At 31.1% G+C, this 19070-nt stretch overlaps 3 protein-coding genes across 4 annotated transcripts; all 3 read right to left on the bottom strand.

Annotated features, from left to right (window-relative positions):
• Positions 1-2676: 2676 nt before the first annotated feature.
• LOC125848703 (protein E6-like) lies at positions 2677-3906 on the bottom strand. The gene has a single exon (XM_049528623.1). It carries the CDS (start codon positions 3813-3815, stop codon positions 2766-2768), a length of 1050 nt encoding a protein of 349 aa, XP_049384580.1. The 5' UTR covers positions 3816-3906; the 3' UTR covers positions 2677-2765.
• Positions 3907-12455: 8549 nt separating this feature from the next.
• On the bottom strand, positions 12456-13022 carry LOC125848980 (uncharacterized). The gene has a single exon (XM_049528947.1). The coding sequence runs from the start codon at positions 13020-13022 to the stop codon at positions 12564-12566; it is 459 nt and encodes a 152-aa protein (XP_049384904.1). The 3' UTR covers positions 12456-12563.
• Positions 13023-13048: 26 nt separating this feature from the next.
• LOC125848979 (uncharacterized) lies at positions 13049-18242 on the bottom strand. Of its 2 annotated transcripts, XM_049528945.1 has the most exons (9): positions 18011-18242; positions 16729-16856; positions 15843-15878; positions 15654-15767; positions 14793-14861; positions 14647-14703; positions 14372-14527; positions 13822-13902; positions 13049-13715 (listed from the first exon to the last, which is right to left on the bottom strand). In XM_049528945.1, the coding sequence occupies exons 1-9, from the start codon at positions 18183-18185 to the stop codon at positions 13650-13652; spliced, it is 882 nt and encodes a 293-aa protein (XP_049384902.1). In that variant the 5' UTR covers positions 18186-18242; the 3' UTR covers positions 13049-13649. The 2 variants fall into 2 exon arrangements, with proteins under 2 accessions (XP_049384902.1, XP_049384903.1); XM_049528946.1 differs by lacking the exon at positions 13822-13902.
• Positions 18243-19070: the final 828 nt, after the last annotated feature.

Raw genomic sequence — 19070 nt, 5'->3', positions numbered from 1 at the left:
GACAAGTATAGTTATATATTCAAAGAGATAAAAAGAAAGTCAAAAAGTTCTTTAATAAGAAACTTGAAACACACATTGAAAAACCAACATCAAATGTATTTATTCTTTCTTAAAATATTAAAAATTTAATCAAATAAAGATTTCTAAGACGACCCGCCATTCACGGCAGGTAGACAAAAGTCCAATGAAATAGGTATTGGTTTCTGACATTTCTTTTTACCGATTACAACATATTTAAATACACTGATACTCAGGAACGAAGCTAGAGTTCTAATTACAGATTAGACACAATTTAGTAATTTTGATCAAAATTTAATATTCATATTAAGAAATTCACATGTACTTTTCTAGGATTGAAATATCATAAACTCAAAATTCTAAATCTGTATCGAACAAGATATGTATTATTTTAGGTTTTGTTTCTATATCATTTATTGTAGCATATGAGTCTTGCCATCATCTCCAATGGTGCCATGCCCCTATGCAACTTTCACTTACATTACATGTTTGATATGTGGACAAATCAACCCATTGTAGAGAAAGTTGTCTGGGAATGGGGGGTCCCCTCCCAACATTTATTAGTGTACCCATCCACCAAACTATGTTACATTGGCATTCATGAATTTAATTTTACTTCTCTATATCTATTTGCCTTATCCATAAAGAAGCTTGAAGAATCACATTTTATGATATTTTTTTTAAAAGGAACTAATTAATGATTTTTGTCTCATATTGTACTTATTTTGATTTGATTTTAAATATAAATCCGCATCCAATATTTGATATCTGTATTATGAGTTATGACTTAATTATAAAAATTTGTCTCTATATTCAAAGCTTGAACTTAAACTCGAAACCTCATGACTCGACTATAGAAGTTGAGGGTCTAAACTCGTAACTTATAGTTAAGAGTGGAGACGTACTTATTGGTTAGAAACAATTCTTACTTTATGTTTGTGATGGATGAAAATGTAGTATAAGGTCTTTTGGTAGGTATGGTTAGGAGGCAGAGTTAGTGGGACGAAAGGGGTTCATAGTTTGAAAATCATGTTATTTATTAAAGTTATAATACGAGAATTAAAATTAACAAAGTGCATAGATACGTTTAAAGGAAGAAAACATAATTTATAGCCATAAAAAAAAAAAGCAAAATAAAATAAGGTAAAAAATAGGGATTTTATTCAGATTTTTGAAGCATTAAATGCTTGAGAGTGAAATACTCATGGGAATTGGTGGAGGGAAACAATGGTTGTTGACAAATGTTGGTGGAAATAGTCATTATGTTGATACAAGTCTCTGTCTTTTAAAACAAATAGAGAAATAAATGAAATAAAAATAAATGAATTTTCTGATAATAAACGATAAAGGAAAAAAAAATATATGGTTCTAAAAAGTGATGATCATCTTTATTTGGGTAAAAAAAGAAGAAATATTGTGTAATAAAAGCAATAAAATAAAGGGAACATAAATCAAACAGAAAATTGAAAATTGACACCACAAGAATTTAATATTTGTCTCTGTTTCTCTTCTTAATTTTTTGTCAAAACTTTTATTAAGGAAATTCAAAATATAAAAAAATAAAGAAAAGAAGAAATCAAAGGTGATTCAACATTTATTATACGTATATAAAAATAATAATTTTAGTCATGTAAAAACAATAAATTATCAACAAAGAGAATTTGGATGAACCCCTCAATCCTATCTAGCTACACCCTTGTTCCCCCTAAGAAGAGGGACTCAACACATAACATTATAACTGAAATCTCTGAATTGTTACTCTCACACTTCAATAGTATCAAAAACATTTTAATATTAATAATAATAAAGTATCAAAAACATGTGAAATCGCAGTTCAAATTTCAACTGAAGCAAAAACTTTAGGTGATTATAAATAATATACAAGTGAGAATAAGCAAGCCACTAATAGACAAGCAAACAATACAAACAGTCATGTTGACAGTTGACCATTAGTATTTGCTTATCCACAGTTATATATTATTAGTGGAAATGAATAGTCATCATTTATTAATAAAAAAGAGTTATAGTATTTATAAAATAGTCGAGATGAGTATAAACTAATTTAGTCACTGTTATTATGGAAAAAGAAGAAAACACTAAGCTGGTGCATTTTAGGTCCCCAAAGAAGAGTCTTCAGTGCAACAGCAAAAAGCACATCTCAGTTTTCTTTAGGAATAAATATTTCAATTTTGGTAGGTATTCATAAGTCATATCTTTGATAAAGTGATATTATTAATCATAATTAAGCATACTACACAGTACTTGGCATGATAATTATTTATGTCAGAAATTACATCTAGAAAAAGATAATTAATCTCTCACTACTAGACTAACTATAGAATTACTCTGATCCAGTCAAATATTATATACATCTAGAAAAAGATAATTAATCTCTCACTACTAGACTAACTATAGAATTACTCTGATCCAGTCAAATATTATATAGGCGACATAATTATAGGTACAACATTTACTGCACATAGACACTAATTTTATTGATTCATTTTAACAAATTAAAATAGAACATAAACTCGTAGCCATATATCATTAGACTTGTTCCATTATATTATAATTATACATAAAACAGCCAAATATAAAATCTGTAGTTTAATTAACATTTTTTCTAATAAAAATATAACTTAGACAAAAAAAAGAAGAAGGATAACAACATCAATCATAATTGGGACACATAACATTTGTTTTGGCTCACTATGGTTATACTTTTTTGTTTTCAATTTTTGGAACAATTAAGGCATGTTCTCTTCATCTTGAAAATCTTCATTCTCAAAGTTGTTGTTGTTGTACTCATTGTTGCCATAGGTGTTCTTGTTGTTGTACTGCTGGTTCATTGAAGCAAATTCCTTTGCATTTTCATATGGATCCCTGGCATGTCTCCCAGCATTGATATCATAGTAAAATTTCCCATTTCCCAAAAACCTTGTGTCACTCATCCCCTGTTGTTGGTGCACTCTGTAATTACCATTCCCAGTGCTGTAACTCTGTTCTTCATTATTGTTGTAATTTGTGGAGTAGCTCTGTTCCTGATTGTTGTTGTTGTAATTGTTTCGGTAATTTGTTGGGTTGGTGTTGTAGCTTTTGGCACTCAATCTTGTTTCAGTCAACTCCTGTTGCGGTTCATAATTGTTGTTATAATATGTATTACCAGCGTTGTAGTTCTCCTCCTCGTTATCATTGTTGTTGTACTGTTGGTTGTTGCTGTAAAAACTGTCACCGCTGTAAAACTGTTGCTGCTGGTTGTTGTGGTTTTTAGTACTGAAATCGCTGACGCCGTGGTAGTACTGTTGCTGCTGGTTGTTATTATTGTTACTGCGGTAATTGGTGGGACCACTGTAGAATTGGTTGTTATTCAAGTTGGTGGTGGAAGTGGAGGTATCAATATTGTGCTTGGTTGAGATTTCATTGTTGTTGTCATTGAAACTATTTTCATTTGTATTGTCCTCAGCAACAGTTACATAAGAAACAGGGTTATAATTTTTGGGAAGGTATTTGCTGTTGGGAAGATTGTTGACATTGGGATTATTGGTGTTAGTGGTAGTAGTAGTTGTTGTAGAAGGGGTGGAAACAGATTCATGGCCATAAAGGCCATAAGCACCATTTTCATTTTCAGGCATGAAATTTGGCTCTTGCTCTTTGTTAGGAACAACTGTTTGTGTTTCCTTTACACCATTGTTGCTTGGGACTTTGTTGAAAAATTGACCATCCCTTGCATGAACTTGGAGTGAGGTAAAAAGAGCAAGGAGGAAAATGAGAGAGAAACTTTTAGCAATTGAAGCCATTTTGAATACAAGAGATAATGTTAGTTTTCAATGCTTGTGAACTTTGCAATATACTCTCTTTATATAGACACCCTTTATCCCTCTTTTGTTTGTCTACTTTTTTTTTTTTAAGTTCACAATTTTCAAATATTGATTTATTTATTTTTGAGTGAGGAGTGACTTTCTATCCCTCCAATTTTCATGCTTATTAGGTGCAAATGGGGACAGGAAAAATGGAAGGAAGAAACTGGTCCCCATGCGTAATTATAGCACTTTAACAAAATGGTTCCTAATTTGTATAATCGAAAGATAATTATAAATTATTATTATAGTAAGTAGATCAGTAATCGAAAATAAAATAAAATAAAATTTTATATATGGTACTTGCAGAAAACAATAATTATATGGATTTAACTTTGTTCTTAAGATTTACTCATGCGGCTTGAAAGCGTAATCCTTATGTTTTAGCTAAATAATCGCATTTAATTTATTTTCTTTCCATATTTTAAAACTCAATTAACTTTGCAAGAACACAACAAAATCAGTAATGATTCTTTGGAATATAACTTTAAGCTTTTAGGGTTTACACAACTTTTGATGCATATATAGCAAAGGATCCCGAGGTGGTAGGTTCCAATTAAGTAAAATCCAGGCCAAAATTCCCACTACAATAACTCAATTGATGATAATCAAAATAAATGTGTAGATACCAAATAATTTCAATATGGAAGGTACAATATTAAAATTCCTCTATTCTATTGTTAAGACTTAAAGGTTAAAATGATTAAGTGAGACTAACAACATTTTCAAAATTCAATCCGAATTACATTTGTTTATAGTCATTTGATATTCAAAATTCACTAGACCTGATTAATTTTTTTAGAATGAAAAACAAATGATGTGGCTCCTCTACTATTTAAGCAGTAAGTCAAAAGTTTAAGTTACATTTAAATATATCAAAAATTCAGTAATGAGCATTTGAGGTTAATTATGGAATTATTAAAAAGAAAGAAAAAAAGGAAAACGAGTGAAGAGATTGAAGGGAAAATTGGATTGGAATTGGAATGAGAAGAGGCGGGGATTGTGGAGTGGCTGTGAAAGGAAAGGAAAGTGTGGTAGGGAAACATTCAAAGTTATGGGATTTCATTGGCACATACACACACCATGTGCCTGTTCTTTTAATACATTGATAATGTCAATAGGGGTATATCCCTTTTTTGGTCTTATGCTTAAGTTTTCCTACTACTCTTATTGCATACTAATTCACCTGGAGTTTGATATTCACGTTAGAGTCCGTATAGACAAAAGTGATTCTATACCTAGAGTGACTTGAGTTTGAGATCTCTTGTTAATGATGAATGAGTACTTATCACTCCATCACAATTTTTGTTGGTGCATATCTACACTTTTTAAGTGAGTGCAAAACTAAATTAGGTTAGTCTAATTTTATATTACATCTGCTTACTTTTATTTGTCACATATAGACTTAGTACATTTATTAATAAAATAATAATTAAGATAATAGTTTATTGCACTATTTCTATCAATTGACGTTTAGTATTAAGTATTTGAAAATGAAATTAATGTTGAGGGTGAAACATGAAAAAAATAATTATTTTTTTTTGATATGATAGAAATGACAAGGAAAAGTAAAAATTTATTTTTGAAATAGTGGACAAGTAAAAATGAACATGAGGAGTATGTATATTATTAGATCATTAAAAATAATTTTAAGTAACTATCTATAACAAGTGAAACTAGTCGATCAAAAAACAAGACAAATAATCTACTATAATATATTAAATTACACTAATAATGTGAAAATTATTAATTCATGTCTTGAGGGTGCATAATAATGTGAAATTTATTAATTCATGTCTTGAGGGTGCATAAGTTAGATATGCAAGCAAAAATACATAAAAATATACTTATAATGCAAGGCATATATTTTGCTTCGGGCGGACCTAATCTTTTTATCATGTGTCAAACACGTGATTTTTATTTTAATCTTAAATGACGGTGAGATTCGATCTCAGGAGCTCTTTAATTTTAGATGGCGGTGAGATTCGATCTCAGGAGCTCTGCCTATTCTGAAGTGTGTGGCCACCTCATCTAAAAGTTTTAGTTGTTATAGAGAGCACAATCTTATTATCTAACTACATTCTCAACAAAAATATTTTTCTTCATACCAAACACACCGTTAAATCTTTTTTTCCATTCTCTTTTTTTTTTTTGAAAATTTCGTACGAAAAGGAGGCGATGTAGTATGGCACTATGGCCCCTATCCCTTCTTTTTACGCTAGTTGCTCTGCTCCTTATCCCTTTGGCTCGGACAGTCTTGTAATGAAAACTAACTTCCAAACCCACAAATATGAAGTGTCGCATGCTCTTTTTACCTTTTCTTTTCACCCGATGTACGATACTTGCACAAAAATTCAAATTATTCTGATTTTGCATTTTGTAGGATCTCATTCGATGAAAAATGCTTTCTACTAAGAATTTTTTCATATTCAAACTTCAAATCTGAAATCTCTGATTAAATAATGAGCATCCCTTTAAGCATGTTCTTTTTACTTACAATTTAGTCACTTCATAAATTTAGTTTTTTTCTTTTTTGGTTAGAAAATTATGCTATACAAAAATCTTGAAATAAATAAATTTCATTTGCCCTCTGTTAATTGGTAATCAAGTTTAAACTCCAACCACCCCCTACCTAAAACAAAAACGTTCATACTTGATACACCTCAAAACAATAAAGAAAGAAATTGGAGGAGTTAAATATCAATAATTTGAAGAGGACGAGCTACTTAATTGCACTAAACAGTGCAATTAATCCCAAATTTTGGAGAGGACAGGTTTTAAATAATAAAAATAGAATTGATCAACTTTTAAATAATTACTCTCATCGTCCATATTAATTGTCAATATTACTAACAAAATTCACCTCAAAATATTTATCAATTTACAAATTTAATATAGAATTAATTTTTTTATATTACCCTTAAAATTAATTAATAAAAATATTTTTTATTTATAATTTCGAAAATATGTAAAAGAGAAATGTAATACTCTTTTGAGTCTTTCTATCCCACCTTATATGACTTACATTCTTTTTTAAGTCAGTCCCAAATAAATAACACATTTCTATATTTGGTAACAATTAACTTTAAAATGTCATACAAACATTCTAGCCATACAAGTATTTATCACTCATTTTAGATCATAAATTTTAATTTTATTTTTTTATATTTTGTATCAAATCAAATTAATTCATATAAATTAATTTGGCACGGTAAAATGGACGAAGGGAAGGGAGTACAAAGTTCCTTTTTTTTCTTGTGACTATGATCAGAAAAAAACAGACAGAATTAAATTAAAATAAAATAAGGGGGATTTGTTATTGGATAGGAAGTAATTGACAGTTGATCAGTTGGTTGAAATTAATGGCACATTTTCCCTATTTTGGTTCATTTTCTGCTTTTTACTACAATGTATTTATTGATATTTATTTCAAAATGTAATGCTAGGTGCCTCCATTCTTTTTTTGGATTTATGATTAAGGCGACTACTCTTACAAATTGTTGGCTTGTGCACTTATAGTTGTATTAGAAATAAATATTTCTAATAATTTATGAACCTCCTCTTAAAAGTTAGATGAAATATTGTAAGAATCTTATTCAATGCCTCCAAATTATATCGACACAAAAATTAAAATAACTTAAATTTTGGTCCAATTTTTCAAAGAAAGGACTATTAGAAAGTGTGCAGTTCAACTACCTAAATTAAGATAGATTTATGAATTGGTCTAACAAGTCCAATGAGTTAGTTATGTGTTGTTAATGTGACGCATATATGAGAAATTAAGAGTCTAAAAGTCTAGCATGTTGTTATTGAGAGAGAACATTATGTTACAGGGGATAGACTAATCACCAAAAGAATCATTTTTTTTAAACGGTGATGACTAGGCCAGCTCGTGCATAGCTAGATTAATTTACTGAATATTTATTACTTCCAACCACTATAAGTATTAAGTAATTCTAACCATCACAACTTAAATTTATGAAACAATAAAATTACTTATAGTATTTAGTGTCTCTGTTGGATTTGAATCTTTATATTTTGTTAGATTCTTATTTATTTTATTGATTGATATATCTTGCCCCTTGAGGGGAAATTACAATTCGAATGATAGTATCATGAGAATCGACAGGTAGTTTTATATTTTCATATTTTTCATTTATTTATGTTAAGAATGACAAAAATAGCCAAAGAAAATATGACTCACACAACTTGTTCAAGTATGTAGTTATTGACCTATGAAAAATTTTGTCGAATTTTTTTTTTGATATGTTATGAGCTATAATAAATAAAGATTTTTTTTCCAGTGATTAACTAAAATATAAAAAAAAATCAAAATAATAATAAGTTTGAATTATAACCTATTTTTTTGCCATCTTGATTCAATTCATCTCAACATAACTAAGGTCGGGACACAATTGGTCGATGCAATTATTTGTTAAATTCACTTTAATCCATCCAAATTTTTATTTACCACCTCTAAATTATGAGGAAAAGAAAAGAAGGAACATTGGATTATTTTTTTTGGTTTCTCCCAATGTTCGGTATCTATACTGGAGCCCGATTAAGTTCAAATTCGCACCCATATTGGGAGGGGAGGTAAAACGCTCCTTAACAAAAGCAACTATATATCTACCTGAGGAGATTAGAACTCGAGATCTTTGATTCAGAATAAATAAGTATTTACCACTCTATCAAAATTCTTATCGGTAAACATTAATTGAATTTATAGTTTGTCCTAGTCATGGGTGTAAAGTGTAGGATGGTAGGGTTGAACCTTAGTTGCAGGGCCAGGCTCTAGACCTACCCATAAATTATGGCTTGATTGACTGTACAGTACTCCACTAGAAATGTAGTGGGTGGGGGTACCAGTCCACAAAATATAAGACCTAGAGACACATAGCCGCAATTACACATGAGTGGTTTAAACTAATTAACTACCCCTCTTACTTTTTTTTTTTTCATCTTGTAAAATAAATCAAAATTATTAAAAGTGAAGATAGATGTTTGATTTTCTTGGATGTTTTTTTTTTAGAAATAAACAATTTGATGCATATTTATGTAGGGTTTAGGAAGGATTGCACCCCTAAAGAATTATTAAAAGTGATGATAGATGTTTTGATTTTCTTGGATGTTTTTTCAAAAATAAACACAGTTTGATGCACGTTTATGCAGGAGTTGGAAAGAACCGCACCCCTAAAGTACTCTCTAGCAACATAATTTGATTATATATTCACCGTGTTCTCATTAAATGTTTAACACATTCAATTTTTTTGCGAAGACATGCTTATTTCTATTTGTTCTAATAATAATCTTTGATTGTCATTGAGTGCACTAACTGTAGAGACACAGAGTAAGTGAAATTTGTAACAAAATGTTTCCAATTTAATAGAATTTATAAAGAGGTTCTTAGGGAATTTTTAAATGCATGTTTAGTTTAGATTATGCTACTTTTTCTGATTTTCAGACATTAACTTATTGTGATTACTATAACTAATATTACCCCTCCCCAAAAACTTTCTTGATGACTCAAACCACAATTTAAAATTGATTTTTTTTCACTTTTATTAAAGAAAAAAGGAGATATGTGAGGCATTTGTGTAACAATAGGGGTATAAATAAATCACTTTTATAACGAAGAATATATCATTTTCCCAATAAAAAAAAGACCTTCTAAAATAAAATCATTACTACTTCCTTCTCATATTAGTTGACCACTTTCCTTTTTACGCACATATTAAAAAATAATAAATAGGAAGATAATTTTACTATTCACCCTTTAAAAAACTTCTTGGGACTTCACAAATAAATTTGAACACTATAAAAAAGAATTAATTGCAAAGGTAATATAAGAAAATTTTAATGAATGCTTTCTTTATTTAGTAAGATGATCAATTAATATGAGACAATTATTTTTAGTAAGATAATCAACTAATATAAAACGAAGGGAGTACATTAAAAGTTCAGCTTCTATAATTCTATGGAAATTTCAATAAAGCCCTACAACTTTAAAAAAAAAAANTTTTACGCACATATTAAAAAATAATAAATAGGAAGATAATTTTACTAATTCACCATTTAAAAAATTTCTTGGGACTTCACAAACAAATTTGAACACTATAAAAAAAATAAAAATTGCAAAGGTAGTATAAGAAAATTTTAATGAATGCTTTCTTGATTTAGTAAGATGATCAACTAATATGGGACAACTATTTATAATAAGATGATCAACCAATATGGGACGAAGGGAGTACATTAGAAGTTCGACTTCTATAATTCTATGGAAATTTCAATAAAGCCCTAAAGCTTTAAAAATAAAAGGGAGGGGGGAAGGGGATCCCATTTAATAAACATGATTAATTAAGAAGTTTGGATTTCAAAATCCATAATCTTTGACTGATGAAAAGGAGGAATAATTAATCTTGCCCTAATCAAGCTCCATTTTATTTCTATTAGACTAATAAGAAGAAGCACTTTCACATGATTTGATAGTAGAAGTTAATTAAGGAGTGATTAGGCCACATCTCTTGGGATACACAGCAGAAAGGACACAATTACTTCACTTAAACTAACTTTATTGTCAACCTTTTTACTAATACTATTTGAAACGAGCAAATCCATTCACAAGAAAGAAAGAAAAAAACAACTAAAAAGAAAAAGCCAAAACAAAAGTACCAAAGAGTTTGACCAATCAATTCTCTTTCTTTCCACCTTTTTTTTCTTGAGTTTAGTAATTAATTGCGTGATTAGCGGACAGGGAAATTGGTAAGTCCACTAAGTTTTTTAATTAGTTAAAAATTAAAATTTTGTCTTTGATGAAATTGAAAATGTTTGGTATAATTATTTGGACTAAAGAGTTTCTAAAGTCTTGTGATGTTTTTATTAGACAAAAAAAAAAAAAAATTCTAGAAGGGAGAGAGTCAATCTAGGAGATAATATCGGAAAAATTACACTATTTTTATTTTCAAGTATTCATTTGGTAAAAGTAATGTAGCAAATTGATTTTCCATTTATACTTGAATATATATATGAACTTATGAAGCATTAATCAAGTGTCTTATTACGCGTGCATTAATACGCAAATTAAAAGTTTGGTTTATTTTATAATTTTTTTTACTTTTGGGTAGGGGACACTACAGGGCTCTATGAGAATCAAGTCTTGCAGCTCTAGAATAATAATAGACCGATCGAGCTACCAACTTAATTCTTTTATTTTACACGTACAATAATGTTTAAAAAAATTGTTTCTAATTATAGTAAGGTGATATTTTTTTTAAAATAGACTAAAACGAAAAGGATGCCACATAAAATGAGACGAAGAGAGTGAGCTTTTAGTTAAGTTTTCTAATTCTATTTCATTCAACTAAAGTTAAAAATATTTTATTTTACACGTACAATAATGGAGGATTGGGTGAGGCAAGTTGCATAGCAAGAATGTCTTTTTCACAATTTAAGAGCATGTGCAGGTCGTCTTATTGAACAGAAACTCACATGCAAGGTCACCATTAGAGGTTCACATTTCCTTAACTCAAATGCAAACTATCATATCCATACAAACGGGACCGTCTCGATAAATTTGGAGGCCTGAAGTCAAATTTCATCATATATAAATTGAATTATTATAACATACAATAATTAATGTTATTGGTTGCCTTCAAGGCTTCAACTAATGTTCACTTGTATCTGTCTATTTCAACACTATTAAGCTAGAAACCGTGTCTTGTTTTCTTGATTAATTGGATTAATGTTATAATCATATCATATCCTTCATGAATAATTAATCGTTAAATGTCTAATCTTATAGCATTGCTAATTTTTTTTATACAATTATGAGTTATTAATGTCTTGCATTGTTCTTAAATTATTGAATCTTACTGTGTACCATATCTATCGACAGGGCGAGGAGAAATTGGGAATAGCGCTCCAAACCAAAGTTGCCTTCCATCTCACATGTAGAAATTAGTTGACATCCATACCTATTCATGATGGGTGGAGCCAGCAGGGTCGAGTTCGTGGGTTCGACGAACCCAGTAGATCCTGTATTTGTATTAAAAAATTAAATAAATATATATGTATATTAACTTGTGAACCTCCTAACAAAATTGATTGACAGTTCAGTAAGAAAGGGGTTGTGGAAATGTTTTCCACGCTAGTGTTATGCCAGGGCATCATTAGCATAAGTAGTTCATCCAAACCTCTACGTTGAAAAATTGTTATATATAATATGGTCAAATTATAATTTTATGTATATGTAGTAGATGTTGAATCCTTTAATTTTTTTCGTTCATTACCTTATTATATTTTGAAATAATCTTGACTCCTCAACCGAAGATATCAAATAGGAATAATCATTACAAAGGAGCATAAATTTGCATAAGCAAATGGATTTGAATGTAAAAATGGAACTCTTTGCCTGCTTTTCTTCAACTTTTCAGCTCCTCCCTTTTCTTTATTAGGTAATTTTCATTTGCTTATTCAGCTAAGTGAAAGTGTTGCTTCTCATTAATGTATGAAAAATTTGGAACATCAAGGATGTTATTTTAACCATTGGTATGAAAAAGAAACATACAACTTTCAATTAGATAAATAAACATCTGATTTATTCAATTAGGATAAACATATTTCCTCTAATTCTACCTTCACAAGGTAGTAATAAGGTTGCGTAAATGGAGTATATTGTTATTCTAGAATCTACTTCATGATATTGAGATAAGGGTTACGAAAGATAAATAAGAGTGCCAAGATATTAGGTAAAATAGCTAGAAAAAAAATGTTTCCTTCCTTGCTAAAGATTCTGCTTTTAAACCTTTTCCTCACAAACTGTCTCCTTTCTTCATCTCCCCATTTAGCTTCCTCCACTCCCTTTGCCAGTATCAATGGAGGGGGTTGTTGATATGGGCATTTGGATCTCCAAGAAGTTTCAGGTGCACCAAATCTTGAAATCCATTTCAGGTAAAATGAGAAAGCCCATTTCAGATATACAGAAGGGGAGGTGATTTTGGTGCACAGAATTGGGGGATAGTCCCAATTGAGGTAACAGGGGATTTGGTTAGAAATGAAGATTTGGGATTCAAAAGATGGTTTAGTTGTGGGATTAAGTATGATGTGTGTTAATGCTTGGATTCTTTGATTCCATGTTGTGTCTTCCATTATTTTCTTTATGTTTTCTTGTTGAGAGCATAGTGTTATCCTTAGGTTGGATGAGAATAAAAAAATGTGGATGTGGGAGAAAGAGCAAGTGGTGTTTTTTGGAATAATTTCAGTTTGACCCTTATAGGTTATGAATATTGCAAAGTTGACCCTCCTGAGTATTGAATGTATAAATTTTGGATTGGCTTCTTGTAATATCAGGAAAATAAAGAAGAAAAACCATTGAATTATGGTAAAAATGTATCTGCATTGAGTACTTACACTATACCAATATACATGCACGTAGAAAAGGCAGAAACATACAATTAGCTCATGTGTTGGAATCAACATTTCATTAGCATTATCATGCAATCTTGTAAGGAAGAGCATATGAAAATCAGCAGTTACATTCACGGAACCTGGTATATAGACCTTAGTTGCTGACGATTAAAGCCATTGTACTTCTCCACATCCATAGATTAACTATTACCAAGACTAATCATAAGGTGAAATGGAATTTCTAGAGGTAATATATACAAAATTTTACAAGAGATCAACAATTTCACATGGTGATGATTTGTTTCTTTTCATGCATATTTTCGCTGCCGTGTGCTAATGATTTGGTAAATCAATAGTTGCTCCGCGGGCCTAGCTTAGGTGTGAGAAGAGAAACATGAATGCACTTAAAACTGGAAACACGATCAGAGCTGAGGCCTGCAACAAAACAGATTTCCATAAACGAGGACAGAAGTTAGAGAATTATAGATTGACATGCAAAGAGAAATAGAATTCACAAACTCAGCAGCATCTAGATTCTTACTACTAAGAACACTACTTCTTCATTAGCTAAAGCCGTAGGGAATTCGTTCCTTTCTATTTCCTGCTTTACAAACCTCTGCAGCTGCATAGTACGGAAGTTGTCAGATCAATGTTCTGAGGATGTACAACCAACAACAACTTAATAATCAGGGTAAAGTTTCCCATTTTCCAGTTGCTAACTTGAATATCATATCAATATGTGTGTGTGTGTGTGGTGGGTGGGAGGAGCACGCGCACACACACATATTGTAAAACATCAGTATTACATTAATAATAAACCAAGTAGTGAAGGTGATAACTATACGAAAGTGGTACCTCCATGCACACTATGCTCCGGAAAGTCTAGGTCATCTAAACCAGTATGTATATCCATCTCACCCCAAAAGTACAGAAGAATTTAAAGATTGTAGCGGACCCTACTTCAAACATACTCCAGTTACCAACTTAAATGTCAAACACAAATACTTATCCTGATATTAGTCATTCAAGCGATTAACCAGCACAAGACCACTAATTAATCCCCACCCTCCTAATTAAGGAAATTTGAGTACCTTGTAATGGTATTGTTTTGCAGATGAAAAAGCCCCCCGCAAGTGATGCAATGCTTGAGCCCAGTAGGAATTAGGATCAGCCTCACTGTATGATCCATATGGAAGCAAAATTCCTTTCAACGTTTCGAGGTGGTGTCCGAAAATGTTTTTGATGAACTGGAGACACAAGAGTGTTAGTTCTCTTCAAAGATAATATCAAGAGTAATCATGGCCATCTGTATATACGATGTTCCAAAGGAGTTGGCAAGCTAGGAAAATTCTATGACTTCCAGTACCTTGACAAATGGACATTTACTGAACGTTACTTGCCTTTTGACCTTTTGTGTTCTCATCTGACATATAACATTCTGATTTAGCTTTGGCTGCAACTTTATTATAGTTTTAATGGTAAATTCAAGCCAAGGTGTAAACTAGAGGATACCTCTGCCATTTGAACTGCTTGTTCAAGTCGTTGTATCTGAATCCATTTTTCAGATATAACTTCAGCCATCTGTCAACCAAGTTAAAAGTTCATCAATGAAAGATTGCAGAAATCATAATACTCAAATGAATATTTTTTCCCTCATCTCTTGCCTAAAAATAAATGAATAGCAGGTCATTACCTTTTCATTTGTTCAGAAAAAAAAGTGAACAAAAACCTTTCAAGAGGACAAAGGTATACTGTGCTCTTCTACCATTTCTTTTCTTTGAATGCTATAAATTTCCTTTATAATGATATAGTGTATATTGATAGTCACAACAATACCAATTTTCCAAAACCAAGAAAGACGTTTTTAATTGTTGATCAAAATGGAGAAAGACATTATTGCTGTTGACATCTTGTTATCCATTAAGTCCTATTTCTGTTTCCTATGTATGAAATAAGATCACTTGTTCGCCCAAGAGCTTAGCTCAAGTGGAAAGAGCGGAACGCGTGATGTGTGAGTTAGGCGCGCATCATAGGTTTGAACCGTGCCCCTGACAGAAATCTAGTACTTGTGTGGCAAAGAGTAGAGGGGAAGGCCCATCATCCACCGAGTTTCAAACTGTGCTTCATGAGTCTTCAGAGATTTCTAGGTTATAATAATAAAAAGAAGATGATTTCTTCAACTGAAGAGAAATCTTAAGCGTCGTGTTACCTAGTATACAATAAAGATGTTTCAAAACACTTCTACAGAAATCTCATTCTCAGGATGATGAAAGAATACTCAACATTTTAAAATAATTTACTTTCTTCCACTTGACCAGCACTAGACAAATATTAATTACTGAAATTGTTTACTCATGGCTTTAGCAAACCTACCTTTTCGACTTGAGAGGTAAGAACTTCTAATCTATTCTCCGCATCTTGCGCTTTGAACTCCAATTTATGAATTTCAAAGTTGTTTTTTCTTGCCGCATCCCAAAGCAGTTGTACCTACTCAATTCCTTTATTTTTATAAGATGAGAAACTGTATGGAGAAAAAAATCTGTGATAACGTGACAATCATACCTCTTCTTCTAGAGCACTAATCCTTGATGAGTGATGCTGAAGAAAAGAGAAAAAGATACATTTATGAGGAATGGATGTGTATCATTTATTTCCATTTTCTCTTCTTGAAACGAATTTCACTTATAGGTTGTTGTATCAATTATAGACACTCTAGTAATATTTAGCACAATTCCCATGAAGGCATGCCCATTTACCTACTTAAGGCCAGACAATATTAGGTCACCAAATGAAAGATCAAAGCAAGAAATTAGAATCATTACAACTGCAAAGCTGTTTTTGGAATCATATTCAATAAAATGACAGAGAATTGAAGACCACCTCTTTTATGTACGAACATGTGAATCAATAATGGACCAGGGGTTCACAAACTGATAAGCAACAACAAAGCTACACAACCTTAATAGTCCCAGAACTTTCCATTTTTAGTAACCAAATTATCAGAATCACACAAGGAAATTAGGGCAATACTGTTTAGGTTATTAGCATAACATTTCAGAATATGTCTGGCATTATTAAGTTGATAAAAGGGAGATTATCTAACGTTTTTTTTTTAGCTATTTCAAGGTATGGGTGCTCTTTTCAATGAACATCTTCCCTTAAAAATAGAAAATATTCTGCCAACCTAACCAAATGAAACAAAACATTTGGAGTAGGTTGGAGGTATAACTTTTCTTGTGGTATGCCATATCTGCTTCCCATACCAAGTTTATTGAAATACTTAAGACCTTAGACCACAAGGTCCTGGTCAATCCCTTCCATTACTGTCACTAAATGTCAACCCATTATACCTCAAGTCCTCAACAAATTTAGATCCTACTCATAATAACACAAGATCTAAGTCAGATATTAGCAGACATGAGAAACTGGAAACTAGCCGAAAACCAACCTGCAATTCGGACAAAGCGGTTGTAAGATTGTCAATTTCTACACTAATGTCCTCGATTTTCTTCTCGGTTTCTCTGATGTATTGGATTTTAGCATTTAAATTTGGCATGCTTTCATCAAGGATGGATTCTGCAATTAGACGCACCAATGTTAAAATTTTACAGGACCTTGAAGAATAATAAATAGCGGGCAAGTATACTTCTCATGAAAAATGCCACTGAATGGATATCTTTATCTAATGCATGAGAAGACCTAGAACTGCACGGTATAAAACTCATTGTATTGATATCACAGAATTCTGAAAGAACACATGTATTAAAAAGTGGATAGATACGATCATCAAAACACAAGCATAATTCGAACACGGGCCCTTCATTCATGCTGGAAGGTCCATTAGGGACACAAAATAAAAAAAATATAGAAATCTGACTTTGCAATGCAATGCAAATTTAATAGGAAAGGAAAAAGAAATGAAATACTAACATTTTTCAATGCACATGTTCAATACGATATCTCAGTAAGGCTTCTTAGCATGCCAGAAAATTTTAAGGTAACAGGACATAAAAAAATTCCCTTGTTCAATTGAGCTATGACTAATATCAAGTTATTCAAGCTTTATACATGTTACTTCATGCTGGTCTCTTATGTATTATGTATAGTGACAAGCTTATAATCACATATTCCAATCATACAAGATAACCCAGTCAAATCTTTCCCTACTGATCAATAGTTAAAAATAAGGAGGGGATAAAAGAGCCTGTCTATGAAATGAAGCACTAATATCAACCAGTTTTTAATGAAAAATTTACTGAAATCCTCATAATCCATGAGCAGAAATATGATTTTGGGCTATCCCTTCTTCTAACAATAAACATATGCATAGTAGTCACTTCAATCAAAAAATTAGTATAGCTATAGTCAGATTCCATTCTAAAGATACATTTTTTTGCCCTTCTACAGCTGCTCGCAGTTAAAACTGTCCTTTCCAAGTTATCTTTCTCAATATCATATACAATTCCAGTTCCTACAATACCGGCAATAACCACACGACTTGGTTCAAATCCAAATTCACTTCTCTCACTCTATCTGTGCCTACAATTTCATGAAAATGCAGTTCTTTTAAGAACGTGTGTTCGAGTTATTACAAGTAAATGCAATTTCTTGTATTTCTATGCACTTAAATAAACCGCAAGAAATGTAAGCATTGACCATTGAGCTATATCAAGTTCGGAAATTTCAATGGCAAAAACGATGACTGATGAGGAGAGGAATAAGGAAATAACCTAATCGAGCGATTTTGATCTTCGCTTCTTGCAATTCGTAGATCACCGAATTTTGATTCTGCTGGCCAGACGACGGCGGAATCTGAGATTCGACCGGAGGTACAAGAGCCACCGTCGAAGTTATGAGAGCAGTAAATGTGGCGGCGAACAAAATTATGAAGATTGTCATCTCCATTTTCGCTTTTCCTACTTAATGCTGAAGAGCTGCTGCTAAAATACGAATACTGTTCCCTTGCTAAGCGGTCTCAATGGTTTGATTCGGTGGTTATATTAAAAAGGGAAAATGATCAAAAATATCCTTATACTAGTTGAAAGAAATAAATATGCACTTTATTTATAGTTTGGCTCAAAAATGTCTTTATTGTCAATACTTTGGTTTAAAAATGTCATTGTAGTCAATACTTTGATCTAGAAATGCCTCCATAATTACAAAATGAGTCAAAAAAGGCCCTTTTTCGAATAAATATATTATTTTTTCTTTTTAAACATATCTTCTTCCTAATTTATATTTATATAACGCTAAAAAATAATGATAATAAAATAAGAAATATTTTCATTTTTTATTTTTTTTCTGAATTAAAGTAAGATTAACATTTGTGCTAGTTTTAAAAAAAACATTATTAGAAAAAGACTGTGTTAAAAAGAAAATAATAATATATTTATTTGAAAAATGAGCATTTTTGACCCATTAAATAACAATAAGAGCATTTTTCGACCAAAATATTGACGGCAAGGGTATTTTTGAACCAAACAAAAAGTGGAGGGGATTTTTGTTCTTTTCGCATAGTTCAAGGGTATTTTTGAACCAAAGTATTGACGGTAAGGACATTTTTGAGCCAAACTATAAACGGAAGACATTTTTGTTCCTTTCACATCGTTTAAGGACATTTTTAACCCTTTTCCCTGTTAAAAATTGTAACATGTCAATTTTTCGTTATTTTATGATTTTGCTATTGTTATTGTTTTCTAGTAAACTTTATAACTTTATGCTGCTTTATTTATTAACTATTTTATTTTCTTCTTTTTGCAATTAGATTTAATACGTTTAAGCAGCATCTTT

This window comes from Solanum stenotomum, chromosome 12 (assembly GCF_019186545.1).
Source record: "Solanum stenotomum isolate F172 chromosome 12, ASM1918654v1, whole genome shotgun sequence".
Classification (NCBI taxonomy): domain Eukaryota; kingdom Viridiplantae; phylum Streptophyta; class Magnoliopsida; order Solanales; family Solanaceae; genus Solanum; species Solanum stenotomum.
This window is presented reverse-complemented; position numbering and strand designations above follow the sequence as displayed.

Bases quoted from the DNA above. Each gene is read 5' to 3' on its own strand.
- LOC125848703 (XM_049528623.1), bottom strand. From the start codon at position 3,815: ATGGCTTCAATTGCTAAAAGTTTCTCTCTCATTTTCCTCCTTGCTCTT.
- LOC125848980 (XM_049528947.1), bottom strand. From the start codon at position 13,022: ATGGAAGACACAACATGGAATCAAAGAATCCAAGCATTAACACACATC.
- LOC125848979 (XM_049528945.1), bottom strand. From the start codon at position 18,185: ATGGAGATGACAATCTTCATAATTTTGTTCGCCGCCACATTTACTGCT. The intron at 16,857-18,010 runs GTTATTTCCTTA...GTCTAATTGCAG, and splicing joins GATCAAAATCGCTCGATTAG to AATCCATCCTTGATGAAAGC. The intron at 14,862-15,653 runs GTAGGTTTGCTA...CTTGGTTGACAG, and splicing joins TTACCTCTCAAGTCGAAAAG to ATGGCTGAAGTTATATCTGA.